Genomic DNA, 23994 nt, shown 5'->3' on the forward strand with positions numbered 1-23994 from the left:
AAAAGATAAGGAAAATGTAGTGTGCTTTTCATAAAGATAAACTTATTTAAAGAACCTGTCCTTTATTCTGAAAGTGCCCTTTCTACTTTTTTGATGTTAAAATGTCCATTATTTTATGAAAGAATTGTTGTCAGATGGTAGTTTGTTTTTAGATATCTTTACTTAGCAAAATAAAAAGTTGACAACTTTATATTAGGTTTCCTAATTTATTTTGGAATATTTACCCGTTTGTGAAATCTAAGTTTAGGAACTACTGGATTGATACTACTACTAATATCTTTTGGTTTTGTGTTCTTAGTCTCTAAAGCAGAACAAAATTGTGACCCAAACAGGCAGATTTTCACTAAAATTGAGATTGCTGGTTGTTTGATCAAGAGGAGACCTCAGAAGAAATCTCAGAAGGGGAGTAGCAGAGCCAGGGTTCCGATCCTGTCTCCTGACTGCTAGACTAGTACTGCCAAATTTTTAAGTGCTTTCTGAGAAAAAGGGTTGGTACTATAATAATGTTTGGGCACAAGGAGTAGCAGTTTTAGTCAGTTACTGCCATGGAGTCTAGCTTTTTATCTTTCCAGTATCATTGAGATTCCTTCCCTGAGATCTAGAGGAAAGACTCTTCCTGCATCTGAAAATGCTTAGAGATAAAAGGGCCCTTTTTCTGTAATCAACAGAAAAGTATAAGGAAGTCTTGAATCTTTATTGAAATTTTCAGGGCGAAACATCATTCTCCTAGCTCATCCTACTCTGTTTAATCCCCTGGAGATATATATATATATATATATATATATATATATATATATATATATATACACATACACACACACACACACACATACATACATACATACAGAGAGAGAGAGATTGAAATAGGCCCTAATTCATACAGTCATTATGAGGAGTATATGATATTAAAGAGCTTAGCTCAGTGCAAGCTCCTCTGCTGATTTTTTTTTTTTCCTCTGCTGATTTTGATATTGTTGATTCACAGTTGGTATTTGGAAACCATTGACCTAGTCCAGACTCCACACTTTATAGATGAAACTCAGGCTCACAGAGGGCAGATGAGTATCCTATAAGGTAAGCCACAGAGTAGAGGCTAGGAAATCCAAGTTATAGCCCTGATTCTGCCCCTCTGTAACCTTATCTAAATTCTTAAATCTGGGCTTTGATTTCTTCGTCTTTAAGATGATTTTTTTGAGGATCATTAACCCCTATATCTCTTTGTATCTGTGAAGTATTTTATTTTTTCTGAATGTGATACTCCATTAAATATTCTAGAAGCTATTGTGTTTTTCTCCCTCTTCCCTTCTCCGTATAAGCCTCTCGTTCTATTTCTGTGGCTCTTTCTTTTGCCACCAGGCTTACTACTGGCTTATTTCTTTATCTGACTTCTGCCTTGTACTCTCTGATTCCCAGTAGGGCAAAGAATTATTGGTAACAAAGTTCAGATTTTCCTAAGAAATAACATAAAATTTTAATTTTGCACTGAAGTCCCTAGTTATCACTTCCCTAAATTCCCATGTCTCAATCCTCATTGAGACATTCTGAGTCTTCACCAAGTCTTGGTGACAGATACCTTTCATGAATCCCTATTATAGTTATAGTTTACACCTCTCCTCTTCCCTTCATTATAGGACTATATTGTGTTGCCTTCTGATAATTTCACAGTGGCAGGAGAGTGTGGTGGTTAAAAGTCCATGACAGACTTGGATTTGAATCTCAATTCTACTACTTAGTAGCCATGTGACATTGGGCAAATTATTAATAAGCATTTCTGAGCCTCAATTTGAACTATGAAATGAAGATAAATAATGTGTACTTGATAGAATTGTGAAGATTAAGTCAAATATCAATACTAAATGAGACAGGCCTTGCACAGTGCCTGACACAGAGTAAACACAATAAATATTGAGGTCATTCTTACCTCCCAAAGTTGACTTATATACTTCTAAGGAAAGGAATCATTTATAATACTGGTGCCATTGTATATTATTGGTAAACATTTTAATTGCTTGATCTCCACTTCAGACCATTTTCTTTGAGCTCACATTAAGTGGTGTGAAGTCTCCTGGGTGTAGATGTGGCAAGAAGAATTTAGAAAAGCTGTAACTGTGGAAGGGACGTCTGAATGGAGATCCCTGCTCTACGCTGAAAAGCAGTCTTTTAATTATCATTTGAGAATATTTTTTAGTCTGACTTTGAAAATACCATCATAAAGTATCCATATAGATACAACCTTGGCACACAGTGGGCTCTCACATAGTATATATGGTTAAATAAATGAGCATTCCTGAGTGCCTCCTATTGTCCTAAATGTTGGATATTTAATGAAATTTAAAACATGGTTCTTGACTCCAAAGAACTAAAGTTCAGATAGAGAAATTGGATTTACATGTAAAGATATCTAACAATAGATTTTATATATTCGGTGCCAAGTAAATTAAATAAACACAGGCATCCAGAGATGGCTGGGATAGCCAGAAAGGTGTGAAGGAAGAAGTTGACTTCAGCTGGACCTTGTAAGGAGGCTCTAAGTTAGATAAAACAAGAAGAGAGGGTAGATATTTCAGTAGGGAGAAATAGGTGAACAAAGGCAAGAATGTGCAAGGTATGTTTGGAAACTGAGATCAGAATGGTTGCAGTTGAGTCATGCAGGGGAGAGTCTAAAGATAAATTTGGAAGAGTTGATAGATTGTAAATTTCTTCAGGTTAGAGGCCATGTCTTATCTTTATCTCTTCCAACCACCTAACACATAGTGAATAAAAACTGGAATTGAATTTCAGAGGGTTGTAGTAGGCAGTAGAAACAAAGGACTTGGGCTTGAGCCTCTGGTCGTCTGAGAGCCACTAAAGGATTTTGAATAGAGGGGTAATACGAGCCAAGTGGTGATTTAGGAAGACTTGTTGAAATAGGCTGGCCGTACTACCTGCCACGGCCTCAGCTATCAACTGTTAGCATCAAATCTGTATCCTCAATTCTGCCTGCTCTTCTGAACTCTAGACCTAAGGTTCCAGCTGTCTGCAGGAAGGGCCTGCTGACATCTCATTATGTTTCTTCTACTTTACCCAACCTATCCTCACCCAATCTGTGCCACCTGTTTTCCTTATCTCCAGGTACCACTCCTCCCAGTTGCTGTGACTGGAAACTTTTTTTTTTTTTTTTGTGGCTGCGCTGGGTCTTCGTCACTGTGCACGGGCTTTCTCTAGTTGCGGCAAGCGGAGTCTACTCTTCGTTGTGGTGCGCGGGCTTCTCGTGGTGGGTTCTCTCTCTTGTGGAGCACGGACTCTAAGGCACACGGGCTCCAGTAGTTGTGGCACGTGGGCTCAGTAGTTGTGGCTCGCCAGCTCTAGACACAGGCTTAGTAGTTGTGGAACACGGGCTTAGTTGCTCCGCAGCATGTGGGATCTTCCCGGACCAGGGATCGAGCCCGTGTCCCTTGCATTGGCAGGCGGATTCTTAACCACTGCGCCACCAGGGAAGTCCCTGTGACCGGAAACTTTAGAATTATCTTGAATTCTCCCTTTCCTTAACATCTAGCCAGTAGTTAAGGGCTATTGTTTCTTCCTCTACATTGGGGTGGGGATCTGGCTGCCCCTGCCCTATTCATGCTCTTAGATTTTTCTTGGTCTGTCACACACAGTAGGCCTCTAATTGCTTCTACCTCTTAGTGCGTCTCTGCTGCAGTCTGGCCTTCCGTCCAATGCCAGATTAATCTTTCCAAAACACCCTCTGGTTCAGAAAATTTCAGTGGTATCCTTTTATCTACTGAATTAAGTAGATGCTCCTCATTCCTGCTCTCTGGAGTGATGTGGTCTCAGGTGACCTTGTTAGCTTCCCTTCTCATTACATGGCTAACTGTATGCTTTGTGTAGCCACACCATTCCTTCCAGTGTATCCTGTGTACTCACATATCTCCAAGTCACTGCTCGTGCTTATTCTTCACTTTGGAATTCCTTAACCTCTTTTTGGGCTGCCAAAATCATACTTGTCACCAAGGTTTACTTCAGATACCACACCTTTCATGAACTCTTCTCCTATGCCTCTGTCAGAATTAATCAGCTTTGTTTATCAGCATGATTTTGTGCAGCTTGTATCTGGTGTGCTATTTGCTTGGTGTTATTGTTAATTATTTATTTACATATTGGTCTCTGCCACTAGATTGACCTCATGTGGTCAAGGAACAGGCCAATTCCAACTTTCTATATATTTATTTCCCTTTTGTTTATTTATTTAAAAGATTTATTTTTTATTTATTTATATTATTTACTTTTGGCTGTGTCGGGTCTTTGTTGTGGTGAGCGGGCTTCTCTCTAGTTGTGGCGTGTGGATTTTTCTCTTCTCTGGTTCAGGCGCGTAGGCTCCAGGGCGCGTGGGCTCTGTAGTTTGCCGCACGTGGGCTCTAGTTGAGGCATGCGAGCTCAGTAGTTGCAGTGCGCAGGCGTAGTTGCCCCGCGGCATGTGGGATCTTAGTTCCCTGACCGGGGATTGAACCCACATCCCCTGCGTTGTAAGGTGGATTCTTTACCGCTGGAGCACCAGGCAAGTCCCAGGTATCTCATTTTTAGATTTTCAGGTGGTTGGTGCTTCTTGGGCTTCTTGAACCACTTGTAATTTTTCTGTGGCCCTCAGGGAAACAAGCAGAGGCTCTTCTCTCTTTGCTTTTTTAATGATTCATGATGCTGTGTTGGGCTATGTTGGAATAGAACACAGAACTGTTTGCCTCAAATGCAGGCTTTCATTCCGACCCCAGGCCTATCCTCAAAATGCTCCAAGTAGAGTAGAGTAGGACAGATGGACAAGCAAACTATGATACCTTGAAATAGGCACAAGAGGGAGATCACTCAACTAGTGTATATAAGGGATGGAGGAGGTGATAGCTGAGTTGAATGCTGAAGAATGAGTAGTCAAGGAAGTGGGGGAGCTGTCCTCCATTGGCAGAGAGAACAGTGAATGCAAAGCATGGAAGTGTGAGAGCACATGCCTCATTTGGGCAAAACGGTACGTTCGGCAAGGCTGGAAGTTAGAGTTTTTATGAAAGGGTGGCGAGGGAAGAGTGGCCACATATGGGGCCTTAGATCCCAAGCTAAAAAGTTTAAATATTATCCTGAATGCAGGCATCAGGCTTTAGAATCCAGCAGAGCTGGGTTCAGACTTACCTTGTGATCTCCGACAAGTTACTTAGCCTCTGTGGGCTTTATCTTTCCAGTAAAATAATGCCTCTCAGGGTTGTTGAGCATTGGAAACAATATACGTAAGGTACCTGGCATATAAGTAGAGACTTGGTAAATGTTATCTGTTAATATTATTAGGATAAAGATTCAGTGTGGGCAGCATTGTCCACAGTGCCGGCAGCGCTGAGGAGGGTGGTGTCTTAGTCAGTTTGGGCTGCTGTAACAAAACCATAGGCTCAGTGGCTTAAACAACAGACACTGATTTCTCACACTTCTGAAGGTGGGGAAGTCCATGGTCAAGGCACCTACAGGTTTGGTGTCTCGTGAGGGCCTCTTCCTGGTTCATAGACAGCTAGCTGTCTTCTTGCTGCACCCTCACATGGTGGAGCGGGAATGAGAGAGCTCTCTGGGGCCCCTTTTGTAATGACACTAATTCCATTTATGAGAGCTCCACTCTCATGACCTAATCACCTCCCAAAGGCTTCAACTCCTACTTCTATCACACTGGGGGTAAGAGTTCAACATATGAATTTCAGGAGGACACAGACATTCAAGCAGTGGCAGATAGTTATAGCAGGGAAACCTATTAGAAGCAGAGAGGGAGACAAGAAGAGTTCATTTTTAGACAAGTTGAGCTTGAAATGAGCATGAAATTTTTAGGAGTCAATTGGACATATGAGAGTGGTGTTTAGGATAAAGGCCTGAGCTGAAGATATGGATTGGGAATTGTCAGTGTACAGGTTACAGTTGAAACTGTGGAAGTAGATTAAATCATTCTGGGAGAATGTAGAGAACAGGTATTATTTACTTTTTTTTGAAATCTATAGGTTTTTTTTTTTTTTTCCCCATCCCATAGTGTACATAACACCAAAAATTTTGCATGCGATTTTAGGTGGTTTATGACTCCCCCCAACCCCACAAATCCATTTAGGGACCCTTAGGCCCATGGATATCTTAAGAAGCTGTAGTAATACAGAATAAAAAGGAAAGAGGGCTAAGAATGAGTAAACATTTAGGGATGAACAGAAGAGAGGGAACAGTTAAAGGGGAAGGAGGGGAAGGAGGGAAACCAGGGTAGAATGAAGTCTCAGAATCAAGAGGGAGAGTGGGTTTAAAAGGTAAAGGAATGGTCACCAGTGTCTTCTGTGTTGGCAGCTGGGTGGCTGTGGGGAGGGCAGTTGCAGTGAATTTGTGGGGCAGGAAGCCAGGTCACATGGTGGAGCAGGAGGTGCAGCAGTAGAGAAGTGAGTGCTGTCATCACGCAGGTCCGGAGCCCAGGGGAAAGGAGAGGAGTAGTTAAAGATACACAAGCTAGGGGGTGGTGGTTGGATTAAGTTCTCAAGAAGGGAAGATACAGGATCCAGATTTCAGAGGGAAGGACTTGCCTAGGTAACAAGGAGGGACATCTCTGCCAATGAAACTAAAAGATAATTAGGGTAGGTATTGGTAGCTTGGTGTCCTGTAGTGGTCTTAATAAAGTTGGAAACAAGTAGTAAATCCCTCTAATTAAGCAACCCTCGCATGATTAATTGGTGCCTCAACATGTTCAGTCTGAGAATTTCGCAGTGGCCTGTTGGGTTCTTCGTGGTCAGTTCATAGCCTTTGGTGAGGCTGAGCTTACAAGGAGCATCTAAAAGAATATCACCTTTCCTGTGATTGACTGTTTTCTTCTTGCATAAGGGTACCTTCTTAAAATTCTATCTCTAGTGTTAGGTAGAAAGATCTTCACTAGGCCTGAATTAAATGAAGGATTTATGTGTAGGGAATCAAACCTAAAACTTCTTAAAAACTTTCAAAGTCTGAGCCGTCTGGAGTGTTCTGAAGGTCTATGTAATAAAGTTGCTCTTTGGCTTACCTGATGAATTTCCTTGCTGATATTAAGATCTTAAAATCCAGGCATTGCAGTATCCTCTTATCCTGCTTAAATCAGGAGAGAACGTTCATGTAATTGATTGGTCTGCAACATAGGATCCTAAAAAAGGATCCTCCAGCTTTGGGGCAAGGTTGTTCTATAAAACCCTTTCCTGAGGAACTTATAGCTTGGCTCTAAGCAGGCTAGCTGCTCTTGGGAAGGACTTGTAATCATGCTGCTTTTAGTAATTACGTTCAGAATTAGTACTTGGACCTCTTCCCTCTGAATTGAAAGTCAGTTTTTTAGCTATTCGAAGCATGACTGATTTGAGGCCATCCGGTTTCCCTAGTGCATTATCCCCATGAGAGGGCTCGGTAGGTGAACAGCATAACTATGGGTAGTAAAATTTAGAAGACTCAATTGTGTTAATCGCATCTTCAGGTCTAAAAGAAACGAGGCAGTGGACTGAACTCTTACAAGTGGCTTGGCTTTGATTTCATTCTGTGTGTTTCTTTAGCCAGTCTTCTAATCATATATTGGCCAATCAAGAATGTTTATTTATTACCTATAAGAGTCCAGTCCAGGGAATTCCCTGGTGGTCCAGTGGTTAGGGCTCAGGGCTTGCACTGCTGGAGCCCGGGTTCGATCCCTGGTAGGGGAAATGACATCCCATAAGCTGCGTGGTGTGGCCAAAAAAACAAAAAACAAAATAACTGTCCAGTCCAATATGTAAAAACTCAGATACACCAGTAAGTATCACCTTTTTGCTGGGGCCTGCAAACATAATGGAAAAACAGTATTAAAGCTAACTAAAAGTTCTGCCCGCCACATTTTCACCAATGCCAGGTCCACTCTGCTTTGCTCTATTTATTACCCTTATAACCAAGAATAGTCTGTTTCTAATTTTACAAAGTTCTCACTCTGAAGACAACAGGTTTTGTTTATAGAATTTCTTTTATTATAAAAGTAATATGGGCTTGCTATAATAGGTTAAACAATACATAGATGGAAAAGAAAAAGTTAACAGATTTCTTTTTAAACTAGCCAATATTTTAAAGAGGTGGAATTCATGTGATTTCTTTTTAGTCCACTGCCTCAGCTCTTTTAGACCTGAAGATGAGATTAACACAATTGAGTCTTCTTTATTTTCTACCCATAGTTATTCTGTTAACCTACCAAGCCCTCCTATGGGGATAAGGCACTAGGGAAATCAGATGGTTTCTCATCAGTCATGCTTCCAATAGCTAAAAAGCTGACTTTCACTTCAGGTAAGGGGAAGGATTTATTTTAGTCTTATAATGTAGAGCTTTAGATGTTAGAAGCTATGGGACATGCAGAAAAGTAAAGCATGATCTCTTTCCTCAAGGAGTTAATGATCTCATTGATGAGTAAGAATGAGCACATTAAGAGATCAGAATTTATATAATTATATAAGTATGGATTGAGTGATTAGCATAGTAAGTACCATAAAAATTTGGAGAACAAAGAGACTGTTGAGAAATGGAATTGTCGGGAAAGGCTGCCAGAGTAATTTTTCTCAAACACAAATCTCACGTGTCATTCTTCTATTTAAAATCTTTCAATACTTTCCCTTACCTTCCCCTCACCAGTTTCTTGGTGATAAAGTTTGGACTCCTTAGCTTGTCATGAAAGGCCGTGATTTGACCCATGCCATTCTATCCAGTTTTAAGTGTCACCACTACCTATTACACGTCCTGTCTTTCAACCATCCTTAATTCTGTGCAGTTGTCTGAACATGAGCTCCTTCTTATCTCCGTGATTTTGCACTAGGTAGAACTTCATGTAGTAGCTTTGTCCCTTCTCTTTCTGGCTAACTTGTACTCATCTTTTAAGGTTTAGTTAGTCACTCACCTGGAAACGTTCACTAACCTCCCATGGGTCCCTCGTCTACTCAGACAGGTTAGCCATTTCTCTTACGTTCTTGAGCTCTCTGTGCTTACCTCTGTTAACAGCACTTGTCAAGCTGCATTGAAGTTATTTCTCCTTTCTGCTAGACTCTTTTAAAGGTAGGGACTGTGACTTTGTGTAGCACAGGGTATTCCAAGCAGCTAGCTCCTTGATAAGGACTTATTCAGAGAATAAATGAGTGAATGAATGAGCTGAATTTTAAAGAATAAATAGCATTTGGAGAGGTGGAGAGGAAAAAAGTAGCTTGCCATGAAGAGAAAACAAATGTCAGTGATTTAGATGAGATTGTAGCTGCAAGCTGATTCTGATTCAGTCTGCAGATGATAGAGGCTTGGAAAGGATGATGAAGAGGTCAGATAACTGAATCAGCATCTAAAGAAGATCGAAAGATCAAAATATGTTGGAATGACAGTGGTCACATCTAATAAATATTCTGGCTTCAAATACTTGCAGCACTCTATGAAGTGAAAATCAGATAAGACTTAAAAAAAAAAACCAACAGTTCCAAGTGAGCGCCAATAGGTAGAATTTATAAGGATGCAGATTATGACATGTTATGGAACTATTAAATTAGTATGTGTTGCTTTATGAGGTAGTGAATTCTCTATTATCTTAAGTTTTAAGAGTCAATAATATTGTAGATGTATGCAAGATTTGGACAGACCTTTCAACTCTGAACATATGATTCTTTGTTGTTGAGGGGATTTGTGAATCAGCAGGGAATTAGACTAAATCCATTCTAATTCCTAAGTTCTGTGGTCTGTAATAGGAAGAGATCACTGTTCCTTGCAAATAAAGCAGGAAAGGAAGAGGTGGTAAAGGTAAGGTTAGAGAAAGAGATGAAGGAGCACTTACTGGATGGCTCTAGATTCAGAAAAATAAGAAGATAGAGCATCCACCTGGAAGTGGAGAGAAAGCCTTAGTGTTGTTTGGAATGGTACCTATGTGGCTTTTACTTGGGAGTCAGTAAGAAGGGAATAACTGTGGCAGTAGAGAGAGAAAACCTAACTGAAGTTTGTGTGAATTACTAGTGAGCCAGAGTTACTGGCTCGTATATAATTCTGCTACTTTCTTCTGAAATTTCTCTGAGTTGGAGAAGAAGTGGAGGAGTCAAGCCATGGTAGTCATTCAGGTTTGGGGATTGTCCTGGTGAACATACTAGTAGAAGGTTAGGCCCGTGAGACTCCCTGGGGTATTAGTGACTGCAGCTTTGAATTGCTTAACTATGTTGTCTAGCACAGACTGGGATGATCTTAGGTGTTCTTACTAAACAGGGTAAAATAAGAAGGGAGTGATTGAAGGTTGAGAATGATGAGGAGCTATGAAAGATTGATAAAGATGACTGCTAAATAGGTATGTTTGGAGAAGGAACGAGGCTCAGGAAGTGGCATGGTGGTGGCTGGCTGTGAATTGGAGCTGAAGGTCAGTGGAGCCAAGCAGGCTCACATGCATTGTCCACACATATGCTGAAGTAATTTGAGGATGACACCATAGGATACCCTTGGAGCTAGTAAATGTGAACCAAATTGTTAAGAGAAGTTAACGTAGATTTGCCACGTGGAGGGGGCAGGCAGCAGGGAATGGTCGATGACAGAAAGGATGATTTGAACAAGATGGTATAGTGGAGGGCAAGGGCTTCAAATAAGTAGAAAAGGAACGGAGCTGACGAATCAGTGGTCTGGAGGTGGCGTTGTGGGAGAAGGTGAGTTCTCCACAGGATCAGGCCTCTGTGGCGCAGTCACTGTCAAGTGTTGACAGTCATGTTTCTGTTAAAGAGGTGAACAGAATTGAGAATGAAAGACAGTTTGCCTACAAAAAAAAGTGGGGCTCTGTAAGACTTGGGAGAAGGGAGGGAGGGAGGAGATGTGTGGGGCAGGGCATAGTGGGCAGCTCTGAGAGCTTGGTTGGTGAGGCTGGGGAAGAAGCTGGAGTGAGGGAGTACTGGGGAGGAGGGGGTGGGAGGAGAGCATTGGTCAAGAGGACCAGTGTGTGGAGGGTGAGATGTAACCCTGCACTATAGGTGTCCCGAGCGCCAAGGGCACTGCACCCCTTCTGTTGGGGGTTTTCACAGCTTTGGCTTTTTGGAGCTTGCTGGGGGCAGGGGGAGCAGGGAATCACTGTGCTCCCCGGAGAATTACGATGCGAAGGAGACTTTGCCATGACAAGATTCTTGAGGCACATGATTCTGTCTAATGCATAAAGTGACAACATGGTAAGGACAGAAGAGGAAGTTCAGACAGACTGAACCTTCCCAACAACAAGACGCTGTCTCATAGTCCTGAGGAAACTGTCTCCACTGTCCTGGAGAATCTGGGTGTGGGCAAGGCAGTGGTTGGGGAACGTCTTGCCGGGTAGCGCTAAGCCAGTGCCTTCTCCTTGTTTCCTCACAGATGAACGGGACCGTGTGCAGAAGAAGACGTTCACCAAGTGGGTCAACAAGCACCTGATGAAGGTAGGACCCCTTCGTGGATGCTGCCCTGGCCCCTCTGGCTGCTCCTGGTCTGGATCTATCAGTCCCTTCTCTCAGTTCATGTTACTGGCCATGTGCTCCAGTTGATGGGGATACACATGACTCTTTTTTTTTTTTTAATATCTAACATAGTCCGAATAACGTGGAAACTTCCACTGATCAGTTTCTTGGTGAAGACAGTAACACCTCCATTACCTGAGGAGGCTGAGGTTGAGGATACCGTGGCGTGATTCCTGGGATTTCCAAGAACACTTTGCACCAAACTTTACATACTATTTTATAAGCCCCTTTCTTGCTTTAAATTTTTTAACCTGATTAATGTGGAAGGATGGGGCAGAGGAGATTTTGTTCTCTCTCTCAAGGTATGCAGATCTTGAATGATCAGTTTAATGAATTTTTAAAATATGTATATTCAGGTGTAACCCCCATACAGTTTAGAATACAGAGCAAAATGGCTAGGGTTGGAGGGAGATCTTATTATTATTTTTATATTATTATTTTTAAATAGAGGAAAATCCAAGGCAGAGGCATATTAAATACTCACCTAAGGATAAACAGTATGACTAATGTGGCAGTCAGATTTGAAAACAAAGTTTTTAAGTTACAATAATTACTCAAATAACTGTGAGCTATAATAATTACTGCTCTGGGAAAGATTACCAGTGACCTCTCAATTGCTGTATCTAGTAGCCTAGTTTTATCTTCTTCTCTTTTGATTTCTCTGTAGCATTTGACAGTGTTGACCAACTCACTGCTCCCTTTGTTTTTTTTTAAATTTATTTTATTTTACTTTATTTATGTATGTATTTATTTTGGGCTGCATTGGGTCTTCATTGCTGTGAGCGGGCTTTCTCTAGTTGTGGCGACTGGGGGCTACTCTTCGTTGTGGTGTGCGGGCTTCTCATTGCTGTGGCTTCTCTTGTTGCAGGGCACAGGCTCCAAGGGCACGGGCTTCAGTAATTGTGGCTCATGGGCTCTAGAGCACAGGCTCAGTAGTTGTGGCGCATGGGCTTAGTTGCTCCGCAGCATGTGGGATCTTCCCGGACCAGGGCTCGAACCCGTGTCCCCTGCATTGGCAGGCGGATTCTTAACCACTGTGCCACCAGGGAAGCCCTCACTGCTCCTTTAAAGCTGTCTTTTCTGTTGCCTTCTGGGACACTGCTTTTTCCTCAGTTACCTCTTCCCTCCATGAATGCCTCTCTCACTGGCTTCTCTTGCTCCTTCTGAGTCCTCCATGTTGACGTTCCCTGGGTCCTAACCATTGTCTTGTTTTCTACTCTGTATTCTTTGGCAGTCTCATTTGCGTTAGCCACGGGGATCATTTGGTTGCATGGAATGCAAGGAATCATAAGTTGAAAGGGTTACAGGGTGATCTCCAGAGTCTGGTGTCTGGATGCATCTGAGCTTTATGAAGACTAAACTTTATTGGGCAGTTACTCTCTCTTTCTCTTTTTATGAGGCCTTGTGTTTCTTCATTTTTATATCTTTCTGTGTGTCTCCTACATTTAGTTCTCTGCATTCCTGCCGTTGCTTGTGTGTGAGCCATGGTGGCTGTCCCTCAAATGGTAATGTAAACCCCTGCAGCTACATGATTCTAAAGATGCAAACACAAGCAATCTGGTTGGCTGAGGTTTTCTTCTCCTCCATGGGTCAGTGGTCTATCTATTTAGTTCCGTAAACTATGGCTGGGGAGATGGTTACATAAATCAAACATGGCTCGTTAGGGCCACTTGTTTAACTACAAATGAGGGCGATTTTCTAACTACAAGATATAGATAAGGAGGTGATGATAGAGCCTTTTCCTGCATTCTTTCCTAAGCCCAGGACCTGTATCTCACAGTGTACTTGACACGGTCATGTGGATGTTACCCAGACATGTCCTGTATTCAACACATCCCAAATTGCCCAGTATTTTCACTCGTGTACCTAGCTGTCCAAGTTAGGAACCTAGAACATACTGTATTTAGTCCTACCCATCATCTCTCCCTGTCACCAACTACAATCAATCACTTCGAACTCAGAAAGATGCTTGCATCTGGTTTCTCTTCTCCATCCCCATTACCTCTGTTCTAGCCCAGGGCCTCTTCATCTCTTGACTTGGCCATAATACTTTCCTAATAAAGTTTTCTATAAGAACAAATATAATGATAATGGTAGTAGTTTATTGAGTGCTTACTGTAAATCAGACTTTCTATACTGAGTCTTTTATATGGATCATCTCATTTAATTCTTCACTGACCTTATGCTGTAGATTTTATTAATAGTCCATTTTATCAGTGAGGTTCAGAGAGGTTAAATAACCTGTTCGAGGTCATACCACTAGAAAGAAGAAGAACTAAAATACTAGAAAGAAGAAGAACTAGAAAGAAGAAGAACTAAAATACTAGAACTCAGGCAGCCTAAAGTCTGGCACCTGTGCTCTCAACCTCTGCACTGCTGACACCAGTCTGCCTACCTTTCCAGGCTCATGGTGTCATATTCCTCTCAGACCTTAAGCTCTTGCTGAACTGTTTGCCGTGCTATTTATGACACTGTATCTTCGCTCATGGGGCTCCCTCTGCGTGGATTACCTTCCCCATCTCTGTTCTGCCTGGACAACACCAACTTAACACCTCCTCAATAGATACTTTCCTGACTCTCCCACCTGGAATTGACTGGCCTTTCCTTTGTGCCCTCCCTGTATTCGTTATGTACTTCTGTTATAGCACCTGCAACATTCATCTTTCTGCCAGATTGTAACTTGCAGGTTGATGTTGTGTCCTGTTTTTTTTTAGTCGGGACAAAGGAGGAAGGGAGAGAGACAGGGAGAAAAAACCCTGCAATTTTCCTCTAATTTCTTCAACATTTACCAGTTAGGTGCCTCTGGTTTGGTGGCACATAACTCTGTCATGGTGCAGAGCCCTTCACAGCCTGTTTCCAACCAGGCATTGTCCCCTGCATAGCCTGTGCTGTAGCCGTACGAAACATCTCACTGCTTCCTAAACACTGTACTTTCGTACCTCTTTGCTTATTCATTTCTCTCTCGCTTGAATGCATGTCTTGTCCTCCTCTGCCTGGCCATCACCCACTTACCCTTCAAGACCCAGGTCCAGTATTCCCTTCCTGAGGCTCTGACCTCCATCCCTTGGACTAAATTAATTGCAACTCCATCTCTGTGCCACACCACTTTGAAGAGATGGGCTTGTGTGTTCACACGTTGTTGTCCTCTGCTCTTTGAGGTCTAGGACTTGTGCACTGTCTCAGCCAAGTACTGCACCCGGAGCATGAGAAGTATCCAGTAAGGATTTGTTACCTTGAGTAAATAATAGCTCAGTAGTCTTTTTAGCTTACAAAGCATATTCTAGTATGACTTGATCCTTACAGTAACCCTGAAGGAGGTAAAGGTATTTTATCCTTTCAGTTTTAACAGTTGAGGAAAGTGAGAATTAGAAGAATGAAGTGACTTTCCCAAGGTCATACAGCTAGTGAAGGATGGAGCTGAAGAGCAGGCATGAGGCTTCTGGCCAGAATTACTTGCTGTTACTATTAAATATGCCCCCACCTTGCTCTGCTTTCATACCTCATCTCTTAACAATTGGAAGAACTGAATTTATCCTGCCTCAAGCTTGCCCCCCTAAACTCTGTAGCTGGATGCAAGTGCTCTGCCTCCCTGCTCTTCACTTGCAGCTGATGTTGCCTGTTGAACTTCTGCCTCAGTTCTGTGTGATGACAGGAGGCCCAGGGAGGGAGAAACTAGACGAACACATAGCATTGTTAGAAATTGGAGGCCAGCCAGAGCTTTACTTAAATCCTTGGCAATTTTTCATCTCTTCTCAGGCCCCCAGCCTTACAGTTCCAATGGCATTTTCTCATCTTGGAATATTTCACAGAGATTCACTGCTCATCGGAATCATTGCTCCATGTTGGAATTCTTTGAACTTTGGGCTGAGAATTAGGGATCAAATCTGTTTTTTGTAATTCAGGCATCCTTTGCTTTGCTCCCCAAGTACACATGAACTACATTAGTGTTGCCATTGGCAAGTAGAATGATGTAAGATCAAAACAGCCAAGCCCCTCAAGTGCTAGATTTAGTTGACCTAATCTCTTGGATTCCCAAGTATCTCTTTAGGAAACAGTTTGTTCTTGCATAAGCAAATCAATGCCTCTTTATTAGCTGAGAACACTGTTGGTCCAATCATAAAAGAGATTTAAGGATGTAAGCATCTGAAATATATAAATAACCTAATTTAGAACACAAGTCCTACAAATCGAAGAGTTCTGCTCATATGCCAGAACCATCACAAATAAAAACCTAGGGCTTCCCTGGTGGCGCAGTGGTTGAGAGTCCGCCTGCCGATGCAGGGGACACGGGTTCGTGCCCCGGTCTGGGAGGATCCCACATGCCGCGGAGCAGCTGGGCCCATGAGCCATGACTGCTGAGCCTGCACATCCAGAGCCTGTGCTCCGCAACGGGAGAGGCCACAGCAGTGAGAGGCCTGCGTACTGCAAAAAAAAAAAAAAAAAACCCTAGAGCTTTAAGTGAGATTTTATTCACATTATCCTTGATATATCTCTGGGTTCTGGTAGCTGATAAAGTATCCCAAAGAGAACTTCAAGAAAGGCTGAAACGATGAGACAGAACTGAGAGCATGAGCTCCTGAAAAGGAGGAGGAAGGCTTTCTCTGGTCAGTTTCTACTGACTGCGGAGGTTAGTGGGTAGAAAGGAAGGAAAGCATTTAAGCTAACAGATGGACTAATTCTTTCCATCTTTAGTCATGTATGCAGTCTAGAAGCAACTGGCCTTCCTGGAATTTTAGTTAAGAATTCCAGATAAACCAGCAAAAGTTTTTAACTCCAAAGTTTTACTAATGTTCTCAATTTTTCTCCGCCTCTTTAAGGCTCTCTAGCTGAACACAGGGTGGGAGAATGCTCTAATGGTTCCAGGCACTCTCTCTTGCGCAGCCTCTGTGCTGTGGCCACATGAGATGGAGACTGGCAGTGGAGTGTAATTTAAGAGATTGATGGAGTCGTGCTGGTCAGATGCTGAGGAGAGGAATGTTTCCTTTGTTGCCCAACTGTGACTGTATGGTGGTGGTTTGTGACCATGTCTGCCTAGACCTGAGTTTTCAGGGCTTGATTTCACCCTGAATGCATCTCGACCCCCACTGAAGGTTTTGGTTCTACATTGGGACTTGGATTCTCTACTCCCTGAGCATTAGTGCCTGCCTATTAAGTAAAGATACCCTTGGTGGATTTTAGAATCCTCCTCATCCGCAGAGAATCTTTGTTAATCAGGGTTGGCTGTTACCACTGTCAGATTCCTTAAAACTTAAGGAACTTTCAAAACAGGCGATAGGATTCTCATCTGCAAAGAGCCTCACACTTTGCTCCCCCATCGCACTCTACTTACTCCAAAAGGGGCCCTCAGCCCCCACTCTTATTCCCTGTGTTCGAGCACAGTTCTCTCCAGAGTGAAAAGTCTGTGACAACTGTTATCTGTTTTTTTTTTAGTATTGGGCTTTTCTGGAGGATAAATTTGGCCTTTGAATCAGTATAGAATTTTCCCTCTTACAGTTTAGAAATCTATAAATTCAGAAATCCATCTGAAGCTACCAGGCTCACTCTTACTTTCCCTGTATCTTTTAATAAGTATAGATGAGAGTAAATAACATACTCTTCTCTTTAAAACTTTCTCCTCTGACCTATATATTGTTCTTCAACATAATGTGGATCAAGGAAGTTGAGCTGCTTGTGTTTTCTTTTAAGAGTCTTCGAGCAAAACTTTTCTAGATCAGGCTTTCTGCAGGTGTTAAAGAATACTGCATGACAGTCGTTAGTTCTTTTTTTGTGGGGGGGCTCTTATAATTTAATAATGTTGTTAATACGTTGTTTCTACCCTTCAAGCATCATGGAAGCCTTGTGAGGGGAAAGAGCATTGAACTCAGAGTCAAGAGACAGTGATCTGACACTTTCCAGCTAAATGGTCTTACAAAGTTATTTAACTTCTCTAGACAGTGCTTTTCTCATGTGTAAACTGAGTGTATTAGAGTTAAGTAATCTTTAAAGTCCCTTTGGGCTCAGATTCTGATTCCAAGCACTTAAGTGCAATATATTCCCTTTGCTAAAGCCACTTAGAAATTGGGCGAAGCTGTTTATTTTTTCATAACTTCAAGCCAATCTTCTAAAAATTGGGAGAGCAGAGTTTTCCTTGGCTTACTAATGCATGGTGATTGGGGAGGATTGGCTTGGTCTCAAAATTTAGTCATTCATTAATTTTTTTTTTGGCTGTGTTAGGTCATCGTTACTGTGCGTGGGCTTTCTCCAGTTGCGGTGAGCGGGGGCTACTCTGTTGAGGTGCGCAGCCTTCTGATTATGGTGGCTTCTCTTGTTGCGGAGCCTGGGCTTTAGGCGCGTGGGCTTCAGTAGTTGTGGCACACGGGCTCAGTAGTTGTGGCTCACGGGCTCTAGAGTGCAGGCTCAGTAGTTGTGGCACACAGGCTTAGTTGCTCCGTGGCATGTGGGATCTTCCCGGACCAGGGCTCGAACCCGTGTCCCCTGCATTGGCAGGTGGATTCTTAACCACTGCACTACCAGGGAAGCCCCATTCATTAATTTTTAAAAATAGCTATGTTGAGATTTAATTCACATATCACATAATTCACCCATTTAAAGTGTACATTTCAATGGCTTTTATTGTATTCACAGAGTTTCGCAGCCATCACCACAATCAATTTTAGAATATTTTCCTCATCCCCCAAAAGAAACCCTGTACCCTTTAATCATTATCCCTAACCAACCCCCCATCCTCTCCCCCAGCCCTAGGCAACCACCAATCTACCATCTGTCTCTATAGATTTGCCAATTCTAGATATCTCATACAAATTGAATCATACAATATGTGGTTCTTTGTAAGTGGCTTCTTTCACATGTCATAATATTTAGGCATTTGGATTATTTTCACTTTTTGGCTGTTGTGAACAATGAATGCTGCTATGAACATTCATTCATGTACAAGTTTTGTTTTTGTTTTTTTCTGGACATGTTTTTAATTCTCTTGGATATATACCTAGGAGTGGAATTACTGAGTCGTATGGTAAATTGTGTTTAGCCTTTTGAGGAACTGTCAGACTGTTTTCCAAAGCAGCTGCATCATTTTACATTCTCACTGGGAATGTATGAGGGTTCCAGTTTCTCTATAGCCTCATCAACACTTATTATCTGTCTTTTTTTTTTTTGCGGTACGCAGGCCTCTCACTGTTGTGGCCTCTCCCGTTGCGGAGCACAGGCTCCGGACGCGCAGGCTCAGTGGCCATGGCTTACGGGCCCAGCCGTTCCGCGGCACGTGGGATCTTCCCGGACCTGGGCACGAACCCGCGTCCCCTACATCGGCAGGGAAGCCCCTATCTGTCTTTTTGATTGTAGCCATCCTAGTGGTTGTGAAGTGGTATCTCACTGTAGTTTGATTTACATTTTCCTTATGGCTAATGATATTGAGCATCTTTTCATGAGTTTGTTAGCCATTTGTACATATTCCTTGGAGATTTCTAAAGAACTAATTTTGATGGTGATTTTCACAGGGAGTACAAACAGGTAAGGACCTGGATAGTTGAAGTTTTTCACTCATCTTGTTTGCTAACAGCAGCATGATTATTTGTTGGAAAGAAACATATATATGGATGCTTTCTGAGCACTCTTGGCTTCACTTGGCTGCCTCTAATACTTTCCTGGTGCTTAGTCCACCAGACTTTTTCTTAGGAGATTTGTGGAAAACTTCAGAGGCAATGTAGCATGTACAGAAATGGTGACGACTTTAGAAGGGGGCAGACCTGGGTTTGGTTAGCCTGGTCATTGAGCCGTATGATCGTGGGATGTTAATTGAGCCCTCCAAATCCCCCCTCTGCATCTGAACATTTTTTGATGTAAAAGCACTAGTAAGTGTTAGCGAGTTCTTTTTTTTTTTAATTATCATAGTTCCTTATTTTTTATTATTTATTTTTTATTTTTGGCTGTGTTGGATCTTTGTTGCTGTACTTGGGCTTTCTCTAGTTGCGGTGAGTGGGGGCTGCTCTTCGTTGCGGTGCGCGGGCTTCTCATCGCGGTGGCTTCTCTTGTTGCGGAGCATGGGCTCTAGGCGCACGGGCTTCAGTAGTTGTGGCTCACGGGCTTCAGAGCGCAGGCTCAGTAGTTGTGCACAGGCTTAGTTGCTCTACGGCATGTGGGATCTTCCTGGACCAGAGCTCCAACCCGTGTCCCCTGCATTGGCAGGCAGATTCTTAACCACTGCGCCACCAGGGAAGCCCCTAGTTCTTTATCCTTCTCTAGGCAGAGCTGTGTCCAGTATGCTTCAGAAACAGACTACTGTTCTCTGTTGAAAATTATCTGAGAAAAAAAAAAATCTTACTATACTCCCTTCCCCCATTACTTTTGTCTATATCTCTCTACTGGTTTTCATAGTTACTTAGTTATTATAATCACACAAAGACTGAGAAACAGTAAACTAGGACTCATGTAAATTTCTTGTAAGGTGGTTGAATTTTGCTATTCACAGGTGGAAAACATTAACCGGAATTTTCAGAAGGAGATATTGGGGCCTTGATGTAAAACTAACTTTACATTTCAAGTACTTCCTTTTTCTTGGTGTTTGGTATCCTACTGATAACACGATCTCACCTGGTCCGCAGCCCTGTGTAATTTATTTAAATAATTACTTGATGACCACTCCCGATTTTTATACCCTATGTTCAGGTCTTACCTGTCAATAATAAGTCCCTCATTATTGTTTCTTCTCTTCTTTTTTTTATAAATTTATTTTATTTTATTTATTTATTTTTGGCTGCACTGGGTCTTCGTTGCTGCGTGTGGGCTTTCTCTAGTTGTGGCGAGTGGGGGCTACTCTTCATTGCAGTGCGTGGGCTTCTCATTGCGGTGGCTTCTCTTGTTGTGGAGCACGGGTTCTAGGCGCGCAGGCTTCAGTAGTTGTGGCACGTGGGCTCAGTAGTTGTGGCTCGTGGGCTCCAGAGCGCAGGCTCAGTAGTTGTTGCACATGGGCTTAGTTGCTCCGCGGCATGTGGGATCTTCCCGGACCAGGGATTGAACCCGTGTCCCCTGCATTGGCAGGCGGATTCTTAACCACTGCACCACCAGGGAAGTCCCTGTTTCTTCTCTTCTTAATCCTAATAACAAGTATTTAATAATTTCTGACTTTTTAAAACCTACTGTTCATTTAAAATCTGATTTCCATTCCACCACTCTCTAGAAAATTATTCTCACAAAAAGCACTCTTATTTGTAGGAAAATTCAGAAAGCCTTTCTTAGTTTTCGCCCTCCTTGTCCTGTAGCATTTGATACTGGTGATCATCTCTTCCTTGATTATACTTTCTTGGTTTGTTGCCTACCTCTTTCACTGCCTTTTCCCCTACCCACCCCGCCTCCTTTGTTGATTGCTTTCCCATCTCCTGCCTTCTAGTTTTGGCTATTCCTTCAGGCTCAGTCCTTAGCCCTCCGCTCTTCTTTTCTCCCTAACACTGAAAGCCCAACATTTCCCATGTCTTTGGCTAGCACCTCTATGCATATGACTTCTAAACTTAAGTTCTCATCTGCCCCAGATTAAATTCTGGTATTTTCAGCTGCTTCAAGAACATTTCCATTTGTAGCTCCTTTGCTGTTGTTTTAAATTCAACATACTTCAGATTGAACTTGTCAAATCAAACTTCCTTTCCAACTCTTATGACCTGCTGATTTCTTGAGTGGTGCACTGTGGTTGAACCCTTGGACCCACATGAGGGAGGGGTCTTGAAATCTTAGAGCCACTGGTGTGTTGGAGTCAACTGTCATGGGCTCGTGAGAGCCAAATATTAAACTTTCAGGAATTTTGTGAGCTATATTTGCTAAGCACAGCCATTATTAAAAATTAAATTATGTAAACTTACAATTAAATAAATTGTATTTAAAATAAAGGTAATAAATATTCAAAGCTCATCACTTCAGTTACTTTACTATGTTATTACCATCTGTGCTCTTGAGGTCAGTTATGTCTGTTGTATCTCTCTGATGGAAATTATATATATTGGTGTGCTACTGTACATTTCTTCCCAACATTGCTTTTAGTGATATTATATTAATAGCTTGAAATTGGTCATTTCAATAGAGTATTTACACCATGAAAATCAACAAGTGATACAAGTCTGGGGTAAATGTATTGTTTCATTCATTGTCTAAACTTAAGAAAGTGAGGGAGAAAATGTTAGTATTGCAGATTAAACTAAAATATGTGTCATATTGTCAGTAGCACAAAAAAATTGAAGAAATATTCTTTAAATATTTGAAACCTATATTTAATTTTTAAATATTTGAAACCTATTATTCAATTTATCATGAACCATTTTCTCCAGTTGGGTTATCTACCTGTCAACTTCTTATTCCTTCGCACACACGTACAAACATGCATGTCTTGCATGTTTCCACCCCTATACCTAGCCTTATGTGGTTTTCCCCTGCTCTTTCTTTCTATCAAACATTTTCTAATCCTTCAAGTCCTTTCTTTTCTAGGAAGTTTACTAAGATGTTTCCACCCTTTATCTTTTCTGATTTGCAATCTGTTTTGAATGCTAGAATATTATAGTTGGAAAGGACTTATAGTTCAATCTTCGACGTGAATGTAGAAATTCCAATATCCTAGTCTCTGCTTGAAAAACTCCAGTGACTAGAAATCCACTATTCTGAGAGTAAACCCTTTCTCTTATTGTCTAGAAAATTAATTATGTTGAAAAGAATCTTCTTCCTTGTAATTTCCAATTGTCTTCTGATTCTGTGTTTGAGCATATCAGTGAAGTTGTCACTAGACTTGGAATGAATCAGTCACTTTAGGCACTTCCCACAGCTATGTGACCATAACTTCTCAGAGCCTTAGCTTCCTCAGTTTCTGTTATAGAATGGGAGTAATAAGTAAACTTCACAAGGCAGTTGTTTGGATTAAGTAAATAAAATGAGATTATGTCTGATTACAAAGCATTGTAGTAATGGCAAAGACTAATATCAGAAAGACCAGGGCTTCCCTGGTGGTTGGGAGTCTGCATGCCGACGCAGGGGACACGGGTTCGTGCCCCGGTCTGGGAAGATCCCACATGCCACGGAGCGGCTGGGCCCGTGAGCCATGGCCGCTGAGCCTGCGCGTCTGGAGCCTGTGCTCCGCAATGAGAGAGGCCACAACAGCGAGAGGCCCGCGTACTGCAAAAAAAAAAAAAAAAAAAAGAAAGACCAAACTGAGGCCCGTCTTTCCACTTGTGACCTTAGGCAAGTTACTTAACCTCTTTGTGTCTCATTTCCTCATGTGTAAAACAGGAATAATAATACCTACCTTATGGATATGAGGGATAGATGAGATAACATCTAAAGCATTAGCACAATGTTTGACATTACCCACACATTTTTCTAAAGTGATATCTATTTGTTTTTGCATAGTTTCAGTTATAAAATTAGAATTGTTTTTTCCCAAAAGAAAAGTATTTCTCAAGTTCACTATTAGAAGTGTTTGGTAAGGGGCTTCCTTGGTGGCGCAGTGGTTAAGAATCCGCCTGCCAATGCAGAGGACACGGGTTCAAGCCCTGGTCCAGGAAGTCCCACATGCCATGGAGCAACTAAGCCCATGTGCCACAACTACTGAGCCTGCGCTCTGGAGCCCACCATCCACAACTGCTGAAGCCCATGTGCCACAACTACTGAAGCCCTCGTGCTTAGAGCCCATGCTCTGCAACAAGAGAAGCCACCGCAGTGAGAAACCCATGCACCGCAACAAAGAGTAGCCCCCACTCTCTGCAACTGGAGAAAGCCCGCACGGAGCAACGAAGACCCAACTCAGCCAAAAATAAATTAAAAAAAAAAAGTATTTGGTAAGAAAGGGGTTAAATTAAGGTACACCGTATGGAATACTGGGTATCTAGCATTTTAGTTTCCTTCGTAGCACTCTGGAAGGCTTTTCTGACTCTGACTGGTCTCATCTGTCCATCATTGGCCGTCATTTCACATTTTGGTCCATAATAATTCCTGAGATGTTTCAGGATGATTAAGACTCCCCATCCCTAGTCCAGACTTTCTGGAGTATTTTTCATGGTTGGCTGGAGTATGTAATGGATCTGGCTTCAATTTACTTATTAATTATAAATTTACTTATTTATTTTATATTTATTTTTGGCCGCGTTGCGTGTTTGTTGCTGCACGCGGGCTTTCTCTAATTGTGGTGAGTGGGGGCTACTGTTCGTTGCCGTGCGTGGGCTTCTCATTGCGGTGGCTTCTCTTGTTGCGGAGCGTGGGCTGTAGGCACGCGGGCTTCAGTAGTTGTGGCTCACAGGCTCAGTACTTGTGGCTTGCGGGCTCTAGAGCACAGGCTCAGTAGTTGTGGCGCACGGGCTTAGTTGCTCCGCGGCATGTGCGATCTTCCTGGACCAGAGCTCGAACCCGTGTCTCCTGCATTGGCAGGCGGATTCTTAACCACTGTGCCACCAGGGAAGTCCCTGGCCTCAATTAAAAGAAAAACACACATACACTTCTGTTAAGTGTTACCATTTCATATGTATTATACTCCAACCTGAAAATTCCT

At 42.2% G+C, this 23994-nt stretch overlaps 1 protein-coding gene across 14 annotated transcripts in view; it reads left to right on the forward strand.

The window, feature by feature from the left end:
* The window catches only part of MACF1 (microtubule actin crosslinking factor 1), a 341652-nt gene that overhangs the window by 110697 nt on the left and 206961 nt on the right, over positions 1 to 23994 (forward strand). For all 14 annotated transcript variants that reach the window (XM_060019755.1, XM_060019769.1, XM_060019756.1 and 11 more), the window contains exon 2: positions 11341 to 11402. In XM_060019755.1, the coding sequence (XP_059875738.1) occupies positions 11341 to 11402 (62 nt within the window). The remainder of the gene's footprint in view (positions 1 to 11340; positions 11403 to 23994) is intronic.

Source organism: Delphinus delphis, chromosome 1, assembly GCF_949987515.2.
Source record: "Delphinus delphis chromosome 1, mDelDel1.2, whole genome shotgun sequence".
NCBI classification, from domain to species: Eukaryota; Metazoa; Chordata; class Mammalia; order Artiodactyla; family Delphinidae; genus Delphinus; species Delphinus delphis.